This window comes from Equus caballus, chromosome 22 (assembly GCF_041296265.1).
Source record: "Equus caballus isolate H_3958 breed thoroughbred chromosome 22, TB-T2T, whole genome shotgun sequence".
In the NCBI taxonomy this organism is placed as follows: domain Eukaryota; kingdom Metazoa; phylum Chordata; class Mammalia; order Perissodactyla; family Equidae; genus Equus; species Equus caballus.
This window is the reverse complement of record NC_091705.1, coordinates 35788765-35810284: the sequence shown is the minus strand read 5'-3', so window position 1 is coordinate 35810284 and position 21520 is coordinate 35788765. Positions and strand designations below refer to the sequence as shown.

Genomic DNA, 21520 nt, shown 5'->3' with positions numbered 1-21520 from the left:
TTTGTTGCACAGGCACTAAGGATAAAATGGTGTCTCCAGTTTCCCACGAAAACATGGAATGCCTCCAGTCACAAACCTGCTAATCTGTGACACCAGGCGGGAGCTACTGGAATGGGATTTTTCCAGCACTAACAAGCAATGAAGGATGAGACAACAAAGGCCTCTTATGGACTGAGATCCCTTTATGACTTCACTGAGAGGAGACACAGGGAGACAAACAGTGTCTCAGAACCCTAGTCTATTTGACTGGCCACCAGATGCACCTTGGTAAATGCACCTTCCAGATGGGTGGAGATCAGAGAGAATTTTCTCACTGATCAAAAAACCAAAGCTCTCAGGGCATATAACAAGATGGCAGGAAAAACCTCATACTGTGAGTGGCTCAAGCAGGGAAACTCTTCCAATCGGTAATAGCCATGAGCCGACTTTGCCTATGGAATTTCCTTCTTATGACAAAAGACAAAATTAGACAGAGGTCCAGGATCCCTGAGCTGCAGTTATCCCAGAGCAAGCAGCCTGCAGTCAGTTAAGTTTCTCCTGTCCTAATAGCCAACTGTAGGGGAGGAAGAAAATTTTGTCTGCTCTCTAGGTTCTCCTGACTAGCCTAAGAATTAAATTGACACAAAACAGATTAATAGGAGAAAATCAAATTTAACTAATTTTGTATGTTCGGGAACCCCACATACATGAGAGTGTCAGAGACCCCACATACATGAGAGGTTCAGAGACAAAAAGGTAAAATGAGGTACATATTCCATCTTGAGCTAAGGAATGGGCTAGAGGCCTGAGGCTTCAGAAGGGAGGAGGGTAATTCACAGGATGATAAAAAGAGCAGAGGTTCAGTAATTAGAGGTTTGCCCTGCCATACAGATAGGTCATAAAAAGTTATTTCTGGTAATGACGAGCAGGGCCCCAATTTAAATTCTTTGAGGGAGAGGTAAAATGTTCTCAAGCCCTCAGGGTCCTGATTGCCTTTACCTCAAAATATTTCACATGCCAAAGTGGCACATCTTGGGAGGCCTGTTTTGAACCCCTTCACCCCATCACATGTGTCTTTTGGTAGTGCCAGGAATCCTCCCACACACCAGCAACCAATCACTTTTCTTCTTGTCAGGAGACGATGTGTTTTTTGTTGTGAAAGGGAAGACTTTGGGGCTGGGTTTAAGCCAATCCCCTAATCCTACTCTTCCCTCGGTTGATAATCTGCGCAAGGTGTACACGTCTGGCCTGAATTGAGCTGTCAGCCTCCTCATCATGTCGAGCTGCTTCTTCCTCATGAAAGCACTTCTCGTTCTTGGGTCCCTGGCATCCTGGGTGACTGCAGGAAAGCATGGTGAGCTATCATGTGGGATCCCTGGCTAACAGTAAGAGAAAGTGACTAGAGTAGAAGTCATCTCCTGCCTCTTCCCAGTGTGAGGGTCCTCATTTGTGGAGATGGCATCTCGGTAGAGCAGGACTGGATGCAGAGATTCTTGGGACAGTCACAGTAGATCTTCCTGGCTTTCTTTACCTTATTTCTCATCCTGATTTTTGGTAAGATAACCGTGAGGTGACTGGAAACCATGCAATATAAGGAACTGAGCTCACCCAGCGCGGCAAAGCCAAGACAGTGAAAGGCAGAGGATTCTGTCTAAGGGGATGGCATGAGTCATGTTGCTGCAAAGTCTCTGGGGATAGGAAAAGGACCAATGGATGGAAATAGATTTCAGCTGAGCATAAATAACTTTCTTAAACTTAAGCGTGTCTAGTGTAAGTATGAGGATGGCATAGTCTGGCTTGGAGGTAGTGGGGCCCCATGAATTCCAGATGTTTGAGCTGAGAGTCAGGGATTGTTTGTTGGGATTTAAAAAATGAGGACACATAGTTTTGATGTGACCTGGCAGTGGCATAGAATATTTAAACTAGGGGCTGTTTTGGAAAATCCTAGGACACAGGATTATTGATTGTTTAGCTGTGCTTGTTCTCCTTGGGGTCCAACACTTACTTTTTCCATCGTGGCAGACTTCCTGGAGCCAGCCATATGCAGTCGTACTCACATGTTCCTACTCAGAGGCACTGGGCCAGTCCTGATTTGGTTTTCTACAAAGCCTTTAATTGCCTGTCACTTTTTTTTCTCCATTTAAAAAATTTGAAATAAACACTGAGATGAGTGAGTCATGGTGAGTTGGTTTGATTTGGATGTGGCTTCTTTGGGTGTGCCGGTCCCCCAGGACCTGGCCCACTGCCTGCATGTTTTAAGGATGGTGTAGTAGAAAGAGTGCTTCATTGCAAACCAAGAGGCTGAGTTTCATCCCGTTTTACCACTGACTCACTCTAGTTCTGGGAAAACCCCTTCTCTTCTCTGAGTTTCATTATCTTCATAGGGGCAGTGATGGCCACATGAAGGATGTATTTGGTTGGACACAACAGAAAATTAACTAAATAGGGGTTTGTTTTTTTCTTAGAACAAGAAGTCCTGAAGTAGGCACCAGGGCTGGCGTGGTGGCTTCCTGATACTAACAAGGATCAGGTTATTTCTCTTCTTCTCCTTTGCAGTCCTTGACTTTGTCCCCCTAGTTGCTTCATGGTTGAAAGAAAGCTGCTCGTCGTCCCTATATTATGTCTGTCTTTGCACTGGAAGAAGAAAGAAGCAAGGTGGCAGTTTGAAAATGTATTCTCTGTATCAGGAATGCAGAAGTTTTTCAGCTTATGTCTTAGTTTGTGGTCACCCCTAGTTACAAGGGACTATGGGAAAGAAAATCATTTTAGCTGGCAAGGCTCATTGCCTCTCAGAATAAACCTGGGGTTCTCTTAACAAGTTTCAGTTATCTATTGCTGCCTAACAAACCATCCCTAAGCTTAATGGCTCAAAATAACAACAGTTTATTCTTTGTTACAGTTGTGTGGGTTGGCTGGGCTTAGCTGGGCAGTTCTTATACCCACACGGCATAGGTGAGGCCACTCATGCAGCTGCATACAACTGGGAGCTCAGCTGGGAGCTCAACTGGCTGGAATGTCCAGGATGTCTCTCCTCCTCCAGGTCCTCTCTCATCATTCTGTAGCCTAGCCAGAGCTGCTCTACAGCATGGCGGCTGGTTTCCAGGAGAATGTTCTAAGAGGACAAGCCCCGATATACAAGTGCTTTTCAAGCCTCTACTTGCATCACACTTTCACACTTGCTGATGTCCTGTTGATCAAAGGAAGTCACAGGGTCAAGCCCAGATACAGTGTGGGAGGGGGTTACACAAGGGCATGAATTCCAGGAGGTGTGGTTTATTGGGGGCCACTGGCGTAGATGTATACCACAGTAAGAAAGGAGGGAGAATGAATACGAAGATGGCAACTAGAATGCCTGCTATAACGGGTTAGAGTTCATCAGTGTTTTTCAAACTGTGAGTCTAGAAATCAATTTAGTAGTTATGGCTAGCATTAAAAATAGAAGCAGAATATAAAGTGTCAGCATTGCATATACATGTATGCACATAAGTATGTACATTTTTAGCCTACCTATGTATTAACATACACATGGGACACTATGAAAAAATGTATTTTGTACTCAGAGTCCATAAAAAATAACTAGAAACATTGGGCTTGAGCACCTCTTGGTCTCAATGCTCTGTTTCTATGGCAGAGTTTGCTGAATGTCCTGCTGACCCCAACCCGTGTGAGAATCTGTGTGATGGGGACTCTTCCTGTCCCCAGGGGCATAAATGCTGCAGCACCGGCTGTGGACGCATCTGCCGTGGAGACATTGAGGGAGGTATGTGGGCTCTTTGGGGAAGAAATCCTTGAGTGCTCTTTGAGTCTGAGTCCATTTGGGAGGGAGCCATCTGTGGCCGCCTTCTCTTTCTCTTCCTGGGAAGAGTCAGAGTTCTCATCCTTCCTGTCCTCCTAGCACTCCAAACCAATGCAATCCCCCTCCTGGGGTCAAGGGGCCCATGCTGGCACTGAAGGAACTAGGGGAAGCCAGTGTGGGGTAGTAGGAAGCCCAAGCATCAGGGGAGAGAGTGGTGGTCTGGGAACCTTGCCCCTTCTGCATTCCACCCAGCCCCACCCCCAAACCCACAGAGGTATAAAACACTGAGGTACCTCTAGGGAACTCCCCGTGGATGCCATTTGAAAACTGTTGGTCCGAATGTTCTCTTGAGGCCCTACAGATTCTCAGATTCTCTAACTTTAAGGTTTCCCAGCCAGATCTTGGTTAAGATCTAGTTAGAGTCAGGGATGGATTCACCTGGAGCCCCCTTATCTAAGTCCCAGATGGGAACTTGGAGTCAGTGGAGCCAACCATTCTGTTTCTCTACCTGTGCCTGTTTATCCTGCAGGGCGGGACGGTGAGTGTCCACAGGTTTTCTTGGGCCTGTGCATTTTCAACTGCGTGTCTGATGCTAACTGCGAAGCTGGGGAAAAGTGCTGCAAGTCAGGCTGTGGCCGCTTCTGTGTCCCGGCAGTTCTGTTATCCCTAGCTGGCCATGAAACCCAAGTGGGCATCACATCTGATTCTGAATGAGGTGAGTCCAGTCTATTATTATCAATAACCGTGAACTTACTGCTGTGTCCAAAGCACTGGCTCAGGTGCTGGGTAGGGAAATTTGGAAGGCCAAGACAAAGTTTTTGCCCCGGAGAGTCTAGTTAGAGAGAGAGATCATATGTCACAAATCAGAACTCTTGTATAGACAATATGGGCTTATAGGCATTCAGAGTAGATATGGCTCCTTCGGAAGGTCTTTCTAGAAGTAGGATTTAATCTAGGCCCTAAAGGCTAAGCAGAATGTGACAAAGGGAAGATAGCACAGAGAACATGCTGGACAAGTGGTCTGGTGATTGTTAGCAAAGGCACAGAGGGTAGAATGTATGTTTGGGAAGCCAGGGTGGGAGTGGGGGGAGAGTGGTAAAACAACAGACAGGCTTTTTTTATAATAGGAGCTATAAGGTTGACATCTGAATGACAAGAGTCTTCATTGCCAGTTTGGACTGGATTGTCTAGGAAGCAGGGAGCCATTTAAGGCTTTTGAGAGCAGTATATGCCCAGCTTCTCTAGAGTGGAGGGGAAACCTTGGGGAGCTGCAGCCAGGAGGGCACAGCTGTGACTTAATGTTTCTTCTTCTTGCAGAGATCCCAGTGCCCTAGCTGTCCTGATTTGTCCTGAGCTTCTCTGGTGACTCCAGGCGGCTTGTTGTGGCAGCCAGGAGAGAGTGATGTCCTGGAGCTTGTGACACTCCCAGGGGCTCTCATTGCTCTCTGCACTGCTTCTGCTCCTGCTGTTGTCCTGAGCACAGGAAACAGCCCTGGGTTTGGACAATGGGTGTGTGGTGCTTCTTTACCCCAAGAAAGGCTGGTGCTGACCCTCTTGTCTGTGCTGTTTGAGGGGCTAAGATGAGGAAAGAGAGCTAGAGGTCTGAGCATGGCTGTGGGATCATGGGACTTGCTTATTTAGGAAGGGATGGGTGATACATTCTTTCTAAGAACACTGAAAAATGGGGCTGGTTGGGTGTGGCTAGGGGAGAGATGGGTGGAAGCTAAACCTAGGGTGACTTGCCATAGATGTCTGTCTCAAGCTCCAGGAGTGGGACAGTCAGGCCTCCTTTTGGGTCTGCTCACCTTTCTTTTGTTGGAGAATGCAAATTGGGGATGGAACTACGGTGAGTGGCTAGTTTATTGTAGTTGCTTGGGTGTTCTCACCTTGGTCCTCCTTCCTTGGGGGCCAGGCCTTGGCTCTAAGACAGGTAACTTTGCTGTAGGGAGGGGATGTCTTTACGTTCCTGGGACAAGACAATTTTAAAAAATTACATTTCTTATGTATACACAATGGATCATATTCTATATCTTGGAGATCTTTTAAGTCATCACATACATTCTTTTAATAGAACTTCATGAAAATAACTAATTTGACCAGTCATCTCTTCTTGGACATTAATATCCTTGTATATATAAATCTTGGCCTACTTTTGCAGGTAAATCTAGGTAAATTCTTAATAATAGAACTCTAGTTTCTTAAATAGAGCCTGGCAAAAAAATAGACCCTCAATAAATATTTGTTAAATGAATGAAAGAATGAATGTAATTCCTGAGTCTATCGATTAGGAAATTGTTGGGCTGCAAGTAATAGGAAACCCGACTAACAGTGGGCTAGGCAATAAAGACATTTAATTTTCTCCGGTTGGAGTCTGGAGAGAGGCAGTGAGGCAGGTGCAGCAGCTCAACTACACACTAACGCCCAGGCTCGTTTCTTCCTTCTCTACCATCCTCAGTGTTTTGGCTTTTGTCCTTGTTCTGGTCACCTCACTGGTGTAGGATGGTTGCTGCAGCTCTAGATGTCACAGTAGGAAGAAGGTATGTGTAGAGGGCAATGGTGAAAAGACCTTTACATCAAAATTTCCTTTTAATGACGGAGGCCATCTTCCCCAGAGGCCCTCCCCTACTCCCAGACTTCCTTGTCATCTCCTTGGCCAGAACTGTCGCTGCAAGGGAGGCCAGGAAAGTAAATGTCTGCAGAAGGGAATGGGAAAACATGACTGTCTTAGATGAATCACGCTTCATCCCTGAGGTTGAGGGAGGTGCCCACTGGGATATAACAATCAAGATTCTATTAGCAAGAAACAAGGAGAGAATGCTTTTTGGGTAGGTAGGTGAACTGTATGAGTCATACGGGGTCAAAGGACATATGCATTTAAAATTTGGACAGAAATAACTAAGTAGGCAGTGCTTTTATAATAATAAGAAAAAATGAGTATTGGTGCTCACCTTCAATTTTGCAAAAGTACTTCTGTAATTCCAACTTTAAGGGGGAAAGGTGAGGTATAATTTAAAAATTTCCCATCACTCCTGTGTTTTTGTGCACCCTTTTCCTCCTCTCTTTTCACACTGATACATGAAATTCTGGTTTCTACTGGGTTCAGAATACTCATCTCTTTGAGTAGAGTAGACATGTCAGTGTTGCCTGATCTGAACGAGCGGCTTGTGTCAGCCTCGCAGTGGCCATTCTAGGGACACTCATGGCTCTAGGCTCTTGTTATAGGGAACTAAGAAGGACCGGTGTCAGTGTGATGGGTTGCTGAACATTTTGGCAGATCCCCGTTCCATTGTTTTGCTTATCATTTTATTGTTTATTTTAAAAAATCAAGATAATACATGCATATAGTTTAAAAAATCAGTACAGAAGAGGTTTTAGTGAAGCACAATGGTTTGGGAATCTTAAAATGCTGTAGGATGATTTTCTGCCGAAATGGGGGGCAGGACTGGAGAGGGAGGTGTGAGCCCCAGGCGTAGCTCCGGTTGAGACACTGGAAGAGGGGTCCCTTCCAGATCTTTCCCTCTCATGTTGGGGATCTCACCCTGTCCACGTGGGAGCTGCTGACTTTTCAACCCTGAGATTCTCTCTTCCCAGCAGAGCAGGTCCCAGGTGGGAGGAGGTTGGCCCTGGACATCTCTGACTCAGTCATACTTTCCCTCTCATACTTTCTCATTCATACTCTGGTAACTCTGCTATCCTGTTCTGACATACTGACCATCAGATACCAGCTCTTGCATTGCTTTCTTCCAACAATGACCTAGGCCCAGCTCCAGTCTGGACTAGGACACTGTGCACCCAGTACAGGGAAATGAAATGGAATTTCTGAGTTTAGGGGCAGAGCCAGATACGCAAGATGGGGTGAGGGTGTTCATTGAGGGGCCAAGACCTATTTGGAGTGGTAGGAGCTCAGATGGTCCTCCTCTCGGACCCTGAGCTCAGCCTTGCTTTGGAGGCCAATGTGGGAGCAGCAAGGGGCGAGGGGTTTGAGCGGAAAGAATTCTTTGCTGGGTACTTTTCTTCTCACAGCCACTAGAGGGCAGCAGAGGTCTAAGCGATAGACCATTTCCAGGCAAGAAAAACAAAACGATATTCTAGAAGCCTAGTTCACTATCTATTGTCTGAGTTCCTCCTGGCTTTTTCAAACCAGTTTGAGAAAAAGTTACATAGCTGAGTCCATACTGCAGATCCCAACTGAACTGCACTTAATAATTTAAAACCTAACATTATGCCCTCCCTTATGATATGGAATGCTTCCTCAATTTGGGTAACATTTATCTTGGGGACGTTATCCATCACGTTGTATCAGTGGTCCTTGTATGAAGCTACAGGGCAAATTCTTTGTGGAGCTCAAGGTCAGGAAAAAGTTTCCCTCTCCTGATGAGCTATCATGAGGATGGGCAGGGAGATAACTTATTGGGCATCAACAGAACCGTTTCATTTTTGCCTTGGCTACTAGGAAGCCAAGAGCTTGCGTTTTGGAGTGAGACCTGGGTTTGAATCTAGACTCTTCTGCTACTTATTAACTCTGTGCAAAATGGATGAGGATAATAACGTTATCACATTACCCACCTCGTAGGATTGCTGGAAAGAGTCAATTTATAAAGAAGGCACTTAGCACAGAACCTGACACAAAATGCGCACTCAACAGATGTCAGCTATTGTTATTCAGTTTCTCTGATAAAATTAATCTCTTCCTGCTACCCTCTTTTATTACTTGTCTCTGCTCTTTTTAATTTTTTTGTTTTTTTTGAGGAAGATTAGCCCTGAGCTAACTGCTGCCAATCCTCCTCTTTTTGCTGAGGAAGACTGGCCCCACAGGTTCATCTGTGCCTATCTTCCTTTACTTTATATGTGGGATGCCTACCACAGCATGGCCTTCCAAGCGGTGCCATGTCCGCACCCGGGATCCGAACCAGTGAACCCCAGGCCGCCAAAGTGGAACGTGTGTGCTTAACCACTGTGCCACCGGGCCGGCCCCACTTCTCCTTTTTTATTCTTTTTTTTTTTTTAAGATTTTATTTTTCATTTTTCTCCCCAGAGCCCCCCAGTACATAGCTGTATATTTTAGTTGTGGGTCCTTCTAGTTGTGGCATGTGGGACGCCGCCTCGGCATGGCCTGACCAGCGGTGCCATGTCGCGCCCAGGATCTGAACCAGTGAAACCCTGGGCCACCGAAGCGGAGCACACAAACTTAACTACTTGGCCACGGGGCCGGCCACTCTTTTTTAATTCTTGGTTTAATGATTTTCAGTTTCGCGTAATCTGTTTTTTGGTATTAAGTTCCTCAAATCCTGTTTGGAAGAAGGTGGAGTATGCATAAATGAGAGATTAGTACCAGTAGAATTCCTAGGCAGAAAGAAACATGCAGAGCAGCACTCTCCAACAGAAATAGAATGTGAGCCACATAATGTCATTTCAGATTTTCTGGTAGCCACGTTAAAAAAGTAACAAGCTTGGTGTGTCCTCAACAAGTTAAACATAGAATTAGCATACGACCCAGCAATTCTACTCTCAGGTATATATCTCAAGGAATTGAAAACAGGTGTTCAAACAAAAACCTGTACACGAATGTTAGCAGAAACATTGTTTGTCATAGCCAAAGTTGGAAGCACTTGTAGTGTCCATCAACAGATACACGGATAAACGATGTGAACTGCCGAGACCATTGGGAAAAATCCCCTCTGCCTGGAGATATCTTGATTCTGACTGTCCTCAGGTGCTTTGAGCCCCGACAGTGTCATACAGGGAGCTATGTAGGACCCGAGCCAGAGGAAGGACCCCCCTGGGGCTCAGTGAGATGTGTTGCAGAGAAGCCAGGCTCCTGCCCTTCCAGCTTTGTGAGCTGCTGTTACCCTGCAAGACCTCTGTGACCGCCAGCTTGAGTGCATGGTCTTCTTGGAAGGTAGAAGCCAGGAGAGAGAGAGGGCTGTTGTGAGGAGCGGACAGAGGTTTTAAGGATACAGATTGCCCCATGTGTCAGTTAAAACGAAATTTGGCTGCATATGTCAGGGAACCCTCCCCAAAGAGTGGCTGAAAAGAAGTTTATTTCTCATGTAAAAGAAGTCTGGTGGTAATTAGACCAGGCCTGTTCGGGTGGCTTTGAAGTCTCGGACACCCAGCATCCCTCTCTCGTGTTACTCCACCATCCTCAGCATGGGGCGTCCATCTCGTGGTCTGAGATGGCTTCTTGAGCTCCATGCAAATCTGCAACTTCAGCGGCCAGGAAGGAGAAAAGGCTGAGAAGAGCATACCTCTTCCCCGTAGGGACATTTTCTGGAAGTTACACAGGAGACTTGCACTGCCTTGCAATGAAGGGTGGCCATGGATCTAGATTCTGGACCATGGAATGTAAGTCAATATAGAAACGGAGAGAATCTCATTTGAACTTTCTTTCAATCTTTCCTCACTAGGATAGATTTCCAGAATGAAATTGCTGGGCTAAAGAAGGTGCATATTTAAAATTTTGATAATTGTAGCCAAATTGTCCTCCAAAGGTTTAAATAATCTTTGAAAACTTTTGTTTCCCTGCTTTGTTTAGTTTTTCTATTATTTTTGTGACTTCCCAGCGGTTAACACAGTGCCTTGCCCACAAGTAAGTATTTAAAAATGGCTGAATTGGATTGAATTTCCATTGTTTTCCGAATCTTCTTTTTCTCTGCTGTGTGCCCTGAGAAATCTCACCAGCCCATTCTGTTTTACATGCTGTTCTTTCGTTCGACAGTTGTTTGTGGAGTGTTCACTGGTTCGGGACATGGGAGACACCAAGATGGATTAGATGTACCTCCTTCCCTTACTTTCTCCTTACTCGCTCTTGGGATTCTGCACTCAGTTGGTCGACACTTTTCTCTCACACTCTACTTATTTTAAATACTCACTCTCTTCCATTTTTGGATATTTCCTTTAGCAATTTTTTTTGGGTATATTTTGCCCAACATTCAAATGAGATTTTTCAGGCAGGGGTTAATATCGCCAGGTAGTTGATGGGTGCACTGAGGCTCAGCGAGATAAAGAACCCTTCCTAAGGTCACATACAACCACGCCTAGTCTTTGGGGCTGCTGGACAGGGTCTAAGAAATAGGAACTGAGCCTTGGTTTTAATAACTCTATTATTCTGCAAGGAGCTGCCACACTAATTCCCCAAAGGGAGAAGATCTCCACTTTGGTGTCTGAACTCTGGTGAGAGGTGAGTGGCTGGTATGGAAGACCCCTTCCTATCTTCCTCTGGGCAAGCAGTATGGGGTATGGCCTCTGTGGTCTTGGACAATGTTGTCCTGGGGCTGAGGAAGGATCCTGCAGGACCATGAGGCCTGTAGTGCCCAGTCTATATCTTACTAGAAGGAAGCCTGAATTTTGCCCTGTGGTGTCTGTGGGCTCCATGGACCGCTGAGTCCTGCATTGTCCCACTGACTGGGAGCACCAATGGACCCAGAAATGCTGCTGTTGCTGTTTTTATCGTTGACAATCTGTCTTTGTATGTAATGTGTCTTTTTTCCCCTCCAGCTGCTTGCAAGATTCTTTTAAAAATCTTTTGTTCCCATGGGCCGGCTTGATGGCGTAGTGGTTAAGTTTGCGTGCTCCACTTTGATGGCCTTGGGGTTCGCAGGTTCGGATCTCAGGCACGGACCTACATACTGCTCATCAAGCCATGCTATGGTGGCATCCTACATACAAAATAGAGGAAGATTGGCACAGATGTTAGCTGAGTGACAATCTTCCTCAAGCAAAAAGAGGAAGATTGGCAACAGATATTAGCTCAGGGCCAATCTTCCTCACACACACACACACAAAAAATTTGAGTGTGATGCGCCCAATCATTTTCTCAGTAATTGCACTACTTGGGGCTCACCCAATAGCCTGGATGTGTGGGTTGCTGTTTTTGATCAAATTTGGCAAAAAATATTGGCCAATATGTTTTCAAATATGTTCTTCACTCCATTTCTTTTCCCCTTCTCCTTCTAGGACCACTGTTTGCATGCATTTAGTTTATATGATGCTGTCTACAGGTCATTGAGAATTTGTTCCTTTTCAAAACATTTTTTTTCTCTTTGGGCTTCATTTTGGATGATTTCTATTGAGCTATATGCAATTTCACTCATCATTTATTCTGCTGTTATTTGCTGTTATTTTCATCCAATAAATTCCAGGTATTGCATTTCCAGTCCTATAATTTCTGTTTGTTTCCTTTTTTACATTTTCCAAATGTTTCCTGAAACCCCTCAAGTCTTCATCTAATATAGCCATCTTTTTCCATAGGCTTTTAAATATCTTTATCATAATTATTTTTAAGTCTTATTTGCTCATTTCAACATATAGATAACCTGTGTGTTTGTTTCTATGATATATCTAGTAATTTTTTTTCTTGACTGTGGGTTGCGTTTTCCTATTCTTTGAATATATCGCAATTTTTGATGATGTGATATACTTTGCAGATGACATGTTACAGAGCCTCTGGATTGTGTCATCTTCCTCTGAAGCATGTTGTACTTTCGTCAACAGGCAGTAAAATTATTGCTGGATCACCTCGAATTTGTGAAGACTTGGTTTCATGCTTTGTTAGGGCAGCTGTATTTCAGTAATCCCCTAGTTCTAGGATGGATGTTTAAGTCCTAAAACCTGATCTTAACTCCTAAGTCATGGTCCTTCTAGGCTTTCAACTCAAAGCTGAGGTGTTTGTCAAGTCCCTCTAACGCTTCAGGACTCAGACTTGCAACTTCTTCACTGGTGGGCAGCAGTTGAAATCTCTGCTCAGTTTTTCAGGCTTTCCAGTGTTGCTTAACTTGGATTCATGGAAGTCTTACCTGCACATAAGAGCTTGAGGAGTCAATCAAGGATTCGAGAGGAATTTATAGTATAAAGATTTTAGAGATTTCTCCTTAATGGTTCTGTCCTCTGGATCTCCCCCTCAATATATAGATGCTTTGGTAGTCCATCCTGGATACTGTCCTCTGACTGCTCAGGACACAAGACTGCGGTTTTCTGCTTGAGTTTTGTCTGCCATATGCAGGTTGGATTCGGGGGATTGTCCTCAGTGGAAAAGCCGGGTAAAATGGATCTCTCCTAGTGTGGTTCTCTTTTTTCAAGGATTAAATCTTATCCAGTTTCCACTTAACTTTAGTTACTCTACAGTGCCTTAAAACAGTTGCTTTTTACATTGTGTCAAGATATAATTGTTATCTGTGGAATAGTTAGTTCGGTCTAAGCTATTCTGCCATTATCAGAACCAGCATTCCCTGAATGGTCTCTTGAAAACATTACTCTCCTTTTTGGAACCCTCCATTCTTATCAACTACAGTCGGAATAAATTCAATCTTCTTTCCCTGGCATATGAAGACCTATATAACCTGGACCCTGCTACCCTCTTTACCCTCACTGTGCCCCCAGCCCTATGGGGCACATTCAATTCTTTGCATGTGTTAGGCACTATCCTGCCTCAAGGTTTGCACGTATTGTTCCCTCTGAGGGGAATCCCTGTCCCCCTTGTGCCCAATTATGCTTCAGATGTCAGCTCAACTATCAATTCCTCTGGAAAGTATTTGCTGAATCTATGGATAGATTAAATTCCCCTCCTACGCCTACTAATAACGCCCTATACTTTCCTTATAGATCATGTATCACAGTTTTTCATTAGATACTTGAGTGGTTTTTAGAGTAACATCTGTCTCTTCTCCAGATTATCAATTCCGTGAGGACAAGATATGACCCTCTTTGCTCACTACCTTATCCCTGCCTCATATGGTATCTGGCTTATAGGAGGTGCTCAATGAATATGTTAAGTGAATGAAGAAGTAGGAGAGATTGCATCATGCATGGAAGAAAGTTCCCAGCTGAGAATCAAGGCACTAAGACATAAATGAAACTATGAGCTACTATGAGACATATGTCAAGTCATCTCACATTTCAGACCTGCAGTTCGAGGATGTATAGGTCAGAGTTGGATTAGAGGATCTTTCAGGTCACTTTCCCCTCTCAAAATCCGTGATACCCATAAAAAGATTAGTGAAATTGAGACAAAAGCACGGTGTGGGAAACAGTAATAATGTGGGACAGAATGTGGGGGGACTTGGATGGAATTAAGATTTTACCCACAGACACTGCATGTCCTGGATTAAGGGCCTAGAAAAATAGAAATGGTGCTTGCGGGGCCAGCCCCGTGGCCGAGTGGTTAAGTTTGCGCACGCTGCTTTGGTGGCCCAGGGTTTGGATCCTGGGCGTGGACATGGCACCGCTCATTAGGCCATGTTGAGGCGGCGTCCCACATGCCACAACTAGAAGGACCCACAACTGAAAAAATATACAGCTATGTACTGGGGGGATTTGGGGGAAAAAGCAGGAAAAAAGAAAAAAAAGAAAAAAAAAGTAGATTGTCAACAGTTGTTAGCTCAGATGCCAATCTTAGGGAAAAAAAGGGAAAAAAAAAAGAAATGGTGCTTGAGGACAATTATTCTGGCAACAGCAGACAGAATTGAAGAGGTTTGGAAGTGGTCAGATCAGGAATGAATCTGGTGAGGAAACCCTGGCAGGATGCGACTGGTGTTAGGGTGCTGTTAGGGTGCTGGGTATGGACATGACAAGGAGGGAGTGAGCCATCAGACCCAGTGAAGGCCAGACTTAGGAAGGATTGGAGGTTTTCTCATGTTCTGTTTCTTCTCCTGCAGGAGGTGGAAAGTGTATGCGTGTGGGGGAGTTGGATGGGGAGGAGATCAGCGTCTGTGCTGATCGTGGGATTTCTCCTTCTTTACCTCTTCTCTCAGGTCCTGCTCTGTACCCAGATGTGAGGGGAAAATACATTGTCTCTTCAATGACAGCCAAACTTGTGCCACATTCCAAGATCTGCTCCACCAAATCCTTTTTTTGGGGGGGTGGTTCTTGGAACCAGGAACCAAATCATTCTTAAACTACTTTTAATTTCTCTGTCATATATAATGGAATTTTCCCTTTCAGTTTCTCTAGTGACCAGATATTACTCGGGGAAGAGACCAGGGTCAGAACCATAATCTTCATTCTGTCTTTGGTGTGTGCCCTAAGACTTTGTTTTATGTTTTCGTCTTTATCCCTTTTTTAATCAGTGATCATCCCCTCAAAATATCTCATTCGAATTTAACATGAAATCCACTTGGGTTTCTTGTAGATTTGTGTCCTGTGTTACTCCTTGGGCATGTATTTCTGTAGAAAGGTCTGCAAATGTCGATGGCTCTGTGCCTTTTTACTGATCTCTGTGGCAAGCGCCTAGAAGAGATCTGAAAGCCTGAGGCTAAAATGGACTTTGGGTAGTCATTGTCTCCAGCTCTTTGTCTCCAGAGAGTATTTGACTTTTAGCAATTCTTTGGAATACTAGAATATTGTTCTGAAAGAGTTTTCAAGGAAATTACACTCAAGTCTTGTTTATATAATACTGTTTTCACAGCAGTCGGAGGAAAATACTCACAATCCATGAATGGGCACCAGGTAGGTATACTCATGTTATCACGCCTAGAACAAAGATTTATATGGACTCAGAATGGTCTGGGATACTAGGCTTTGACTAAATACCTAGAAACTACGTTCTTGTTTCATTTGTCCTTTTTTTTTTTTTGCACAGGAGTAATACCTGGGCGAGGGGATAGGGTAACATCTCTAACCTATGCTTTCTGCCAGTTTCCAAGGTCTGCCCAAGGCTGTGCTCATAGTCTAGAGGCAGGGTTTGCCATCGTTGGTATTGAGCTAGAATGCTCACATGTGGCTTTACCCGGGGCTACAGTTCCCCCTACCATTTGTGGCCCTTAGAATACTGGTCTAGGCTGCTCGTATCACTGGACTCATTTGTGAGGCTGGGTCCTTGGTGAGAATATGAATAGGGCACTCAAGGCAAAGGGGACTGACCCTCCATACACTGTAGAAGTTCAGCTTGCTTCAAGACTCGTAGCTTCCAGCTGTAAAGTCACAATTTCCATATTGCTGGCACCTGGTGCACCAGAGCCATTTTCCCTAGAATCTGAGTATTGTTGGGGGTTGAATACTCATTGATTTGGGACAGATGAAATAATTTAATGATGATTATTTTAGTTCCATTTACACGGAAATCCACTGGGGTCAGTAACAAAATACAGACACAAACTCAGTTTTGGCATGTCATGCCGAGGAGGTGTCAACCATGATTGCCCTTGTACAGACTGAATCTGTATAGGTTGATACATAGATAGGTCGATGCCTTCAGAGAGGTCATTTGTAGTTTACAGTGGAAGAATCTAGGATGGGAGAGATGAATGAATTTAGACCAGGGCTTACATAGCAGGAATTTTTCAGTTAAAATTTTATATATCTAGGGGCTGGCCCCGTGGCCGAGTGGTTAAGTTCGCGCGCTCCGCTGCAGGCGGCCCAGTGTTTCGTTGGTTCGAATCCTGGGCGCGGACATGGCACTGCTCGTCAGACCACGCTGAGGCAGCGTCCCACGTGCCACAACTAGAGGAACCCACAACGAAGAATACACAACTATGTACCCGGGGGGGGGGGGGGGGGGGGGGGGGCTTTGGGGAGAAAAAGGAAAAAATAAAATCTTTAAAAAAAAAAAAAATTTTATATATCTAATTAGCATGAAAACAAATATAAGAAGGAAATTAGCAAAAATTCTGAATTCAAAGAGCTCCCAGAGATAGTCCAACTTTTTACTCAGAATAATTTTGGCATGATTTTTCGTGAAGAATATTCGTTTTTCTTTGTTTTTCCTTCTGTCGCATTAAGCTTCTGGTTTTGCCTCACCTCTGTCCCTGTTAATAAATAAAGAAATAAATTTAGTGATTGTTATGCTCCTCGGTAGAATTAATGGATCTGTTACATCTCAGCAGAACTTCATAGCTGTTTTTAATACTAATATCCCTCCTGATCCATGCATCTATGCATAAAATATTAGTGAGCAAATATAGTGCTGGACTCTGAGGATATACAAATGAATAAAGTGATGATTCTGCTCTTGAGTGCAAGGCTATTGTTTAGCCATTCTCTATAGAAACTGAACCATGATACTTGTCTTCCCCCACTCTCCCGACACTCTCACAGCTTCTCTTTTACCTGTGCAACAATGAGGTGACAAACAGGATCTCAAAGACCTGAGGCCATCATGGTAGTAGCAAGATGCTGGGTGGAGAGCTAGGGGTCTGGATCCATGTCCTTCTTTTGAGTGAGCTTGGCAAGTCATTAGCCTCTCTGGGCTTCAGTTTTCACAATTTCAAGAGTTTTGTTGAATTAAATGGCCTGAGCCATTGAAATTTGTGCCTATAACTGACTGTCCCCAACCTAGGTATGATTTCTTGTTTCCTTGCTGAGGTTCCTGTGGCATCTTATTAGCTTTTTCCTGAAAAACCATGGTTCCTAGTATTTGGTGTCATTAGAGGTGGGGTGAGGAGCTGAGAGACTTACTTTTCAGAAACACAGAAGTTTTCACAGATATATTTATGTTTAAAGTTGTTTCTGTTGCCTCCACAGCCAGAGAAGGTGAAGGGTTCACACACAAATGTGAGGGTGTTGTAGTAGAACCTGGTCAAAGTTAACTTACAGATCCCGTACTTCGGAGGATAGTTGCAGATATCTGTACATGAGAATCCTAGAGTCAGGTTTTCTTTTCCATTGGTAAGTTGGTGTTCTTTTCCTCATGGACTCAGAGTACTAATGCTCCTCAACTCGTGTAAATCAACCTGATACTTTATCACTGAGAGAGTTCCTCAAGCATAAATTTTACTGTATATGTGATATAGGGCAATGATTCTAGACTATAGCCTGTGTCAGTGACACAGATAAACAGTTGGAGAAGGACAATAAGGTGGCTCTACTACCTTAGACCTGAGGCTTCCTCCATTCATCACAGTATTCCTTCCTCATATTAAATATATCTCATTTCCTCACTCTCCCCATGCTTTCCTATGTCACTGGAAGTGAATATCTCATCTGCTTCCCCAAGGACAGCCCTTACTTTCACCTCCACAGAGTCTCTGCAAACACACAAGCTAAAATGGTCTTTGACCATCTACACCTACTCCTGAAGGATAGGCTTAAAATGCCTAGTCTGGCCAAAGGCCTTCCGTTTCTCCACCGGAGTCTGTGTCTTTTCCCATTCAGCCCTCCTAATTTCCTACACATTCAGACTCACCTGATCTTACTGGGACGTGGAGATAGGGGGTTAGAGCAGGAGCAGTGATGACCATATTCGAGACAAAGAAAGAGTTAATGTTAGTTTTCTTGAAGTCCAACTATAGTTCCTATCCACAATTGGGAATTTGCCCCATTTACCCTGAGTATTTCATACATGTCCATTATAATTTGAATTGAGCAAATTAATTTAAATCAGTAGAATGTGAGTGCTCTAAGCATGTTAACAATGGCCTCTGCTTCTCTGTATCTGGAGTGTAACACAGTGTTCTTTTACATATATGTTAAATAGAATTGAAGCTCATTTAATACACACACACTCATGAAGACACACACACACACATCCATTCCAATAAAGGAATTTCCTAGACACTCCTGGTGTCAATCCAATTTTCATAACCCCCATTCCTCTGACACTGAAATGCAGTCTACCTTCTGTTTTCCTCCTTCTCCAGTCCATAGATGGAACTCAGTATAACTCCCAGAATCAGAGGCTCTAGACCCATAGCGTGCGATAAAAGGAGAACTTGATTTCTGCTTATTGGCAGCAACATCACCCAAGCTGCCTAGACCTCCTTCTCCTTCTTAGTGTCCCCCTAGATTGCCCTTCTTATTTTGCCTTACCTCCAAGATGTCCGCTGTCACACAATTCGTCTCTGACTTTTGTAGGAAATAGGAAACCTGCAAGTGTATCGAGAGGCATAGAAAAGATGAGGAGACACAGAGAAAAGTAGATCCATTCAGGCTTCATGGTGTTGCAGATAGCAGACAGAAGAGTCCCAGACTGGGGTCAAATTATATATTGCGGGTGGAGTTGAACCCATTTCCCTAATTTCATCTCCCCAGCGCCCAAGCCTGGGCAGGGTTCTGGTGCATCCAGAATCAGCCTAGTGAGCAGGACAGAAAGTGCTTGGGTACCCAGCCATGTAGCTTGCGAGGTCATGGTTTGTCAGAGCTCTACTGGTGAACCTCAGCTTCCTCAACTCCTCCACATCTAGCAATCATGACTACTCATGGCTCAGGACATCAGCAGCTCTACAATGAACAGTTGTAAATAAATTATTATCATTGCTTTAATATATAAATGTAAAAATTTGAAAGTAAGCTACCATAGCCTTGAACCTAAGAAACTAGGACAAAAACAGCAAAATAAATGTAAAGAAAGTAGACAGAAGATATTGATGAAGATAGTAGTTGAAATTAATGAATTAGAAAAAATAAACACTAAAATTGCCAAATAAAATTAAAAGTTTGTATTTTAAAAGTACTATTAAAATAGACAAAACTTTGGCAAGAATAACCAAGAAAAACAGAGAAGAAATAAACGTCTTCAATAACAGGAATGTGAAAAGAATAGAACTCAAACATGGAGGAGGTGAAAAATTTACTAGGAAGTTGTGCATTTTTATGGTTAAAGGTATAAAAATCTCCATAAAATGAAATTACTTAAGCTGACTCAACATACAGCAGAATGCCTGAGTTCATTAATATACATGCATGAAATTTAAATAAATGCTGATTTTACTTGTGAGACGGGTTATACTGGTAAATTCTATTAAACATTTGGTGACAATTTTCTGTGTCTTTTAAACTGTTCTAGTAAAAATATTCAAAAATTACAGAAAAATAAAAGGTATCTCTCCCCAGTACTTTCTTTACTGAATTAGAGAAAGTAAAGAAAGTTGCTGCTCTCGGTCCTTCCATCTAATCTCCAAAGTTTTTCCCTGTGCTTAGAGACCCATCTGTAGGTATCAGTAGTCTTTTTCTCCTCTAAGTGCTAGAATTGCCCTTTTGATGATAAATTATGTTTTAACCAACTACCACCCATGTCTCCCAAGGTGGGAACAAATAAGTCAGCATGTTTTATATAGGAAATGGAGTGCCAATTTATTCATTAAGTAGGTTTCATTAAGAGAGCTTCCATGTTAGTTTAAAAAACCAAAGACTTAATTTAAATCATGCTTTGCAGATGGAACTGGCACTTGTTTTTATCCCTTAACGTTATATTGCTGAGCTTTGAAAATAGCTATATGGATTATATCAATATATCACAATTTACTTAACTTTTTTATATTAATGGCCAATTAGGTTGTTTTTGATAGATAATTACAAATAATACTGTAGCAAATATTCTTTTTTTTTTTTCAAGATTTTATTTTTTTCCTTTTTCTGCTCAAAGCCCCCGGGTACATAGTTGTATATTTCTAGTTGTGGGTCCTTGTGGTTATGGCATGTGGGATGCTGCCTCAGCATGGCTCGATGAGTGGTGCCATGTCTGCCCCCAGGATTCGAACTGGCAAAACCCGGGCTGCTGAAGTGGAGTGTGCGAACTTAACCACTCAGCCACAGGGCCAGCCCGCGAGAATTCATGTACGTACATACAATTATTTTTATGGCATAAACTTTTAGGGGTGGGTCAAAAGCATATATAGGGCCATCCCCCATGGCCTAGTGGCTAAGTTTGGCTTGCTCTGCCTCAGTGGCCTGGGTTCAGTTCCCAGGCGTGGACCTACATCACGTGTCTATCAGTGGCCATGTTGTGGCAGCAGCTCATATACAAAATAGAGGAAGATTGGTAACAGATGTTAGCTCAGGATGAATCTTCCTCAGAAAGAAAAACTTTTTAAAAAAGCACATATATTACAGAATTTAGCAGATTATTATCTGCTAAATATTAATTTAGCAAGTTACTATTCACCACAGCCTTGCCAATACTTTCTTTTTTTGTAAATGTAATTAGTGAAAACTGGCAGGCCAACGTTGTTGTAATTTACATTTTCCTGACCACTAGTGGGGATAAGAATATTTTAGCATGGTTATTGACATTTCAAATTTGTGAATTGTTTCTTCTTATACTTTGGTTGTTTTTATCTTGAGATATCATTTTTCTTACTGATTTGCAAGATACTTTATAAATTGTCTTTTTTTAAAAAAAGATTTTATTTTTCCTTTTTCTCCTCAAATCTCCCCAGTACATAGTTGTATATTTTTTTAAGTTGTGGGTCCTTCTGGTTGTGGCATGTGGGATGCTGCCTCAGTGTGGCCCAATGAGCAGTGCCATGTCCGCGCCCAGGATCTGAACTGGCGAAACCCTGGGCTGCCGAAGCAGAGCACGTGAACTTAACCACTCGGCCATGGGGAGTCTTAATAATTACATTTACTGCAAATGTTTTCTCCCAGGGTATTATTTGCTCTCTCAGACTGTTGTGGTTTCTTCAATTGAGTACTTTTAATATTTATAATTATATACATATATTTATATAATTAAATCTGTCATTCATAAACACACAAGCAAACAAATTTAGGGGCTTCTGAGTTTTTTGTCTTTCTTGGAAAGTCCTCCATCACCCTAAATTTAGAAAAATGTTTTCTCATATTTTTTCTATTAGTTTATCATTTTTTTTACATTTACAACTTTAATATATTTGAAATTTATTTTTGTATATGATGTGGGGTAGGGATCTAACCTGACTATCATATCGAATAGCAAATTGTCCTATTATTTATTGAGGAATGTATCAAATTTCCCTTAATTTGAAATGCTAACTTTATTATATTCTCAATTATACTTGGATGTATTTCTGGATTTTCTATTTGATTTATCTATGAATGTTTCTATTCCTGTCCAAG

The 21520-nt window shown here is 43.0% G+C and overlaps 1 protein-coding gene and 2 long non-coding RNA genes across 3 annotated transcripts; 1 reads left to right on the top strand and 2 right to left on the bottom strand.

The window, feature by feature from the left end:
• Positions 1–1136: 1136 nt before the first annotated feature.
• Positions 1137–6022, top strand: WFDC3 (WAP four-disulfide core domain 3). The gene is made up of 4 exons (XM_023626628.2): positions 1137–1333; positions 3611–3739; positions 4305–4490; positions 5093–6022. The coding sequence occupies exons 1-3, from the start codon at positions 1255–1257 to the stop codon at positions 4487–4489; spliced, it is 393 nt and encodes a 130-aa protein (XP_023482396.1). The 5' UTR covers positions 1137–1254; the 3' UTR covers position 4490; positions 5093–6022.
• Positions 6023–15775: 9753 nt separating this feature from the next.
• Positions 15776–18653, bottom strand: LOC138920086 (uncharacterized). The gene is made up of 2 exons (XR_011430748.1): positions 18515–18653; positions 15776–15996 (listed from the first exon to the last, which is right to left on the bottom strand). It is a non-coding gene; the product is annotated as an uncharacterized lncRNA (long non-coding RNA).
• Positions 16400–17304, bottom strand: LOC138920085 (uncharacterized). Its single transcript, XR_011430747.1, has 2 exons — positions 17165–17304; positions 16400–16515 (listed from the first exon to the last, which is right to left on the bottom strand). It is a non-coding gene; the product is annotated as an uncharacterized lncRNA (long non-coding RNA).
• Positions 18654–21520: the final 2867 nt, after the last annotated feature.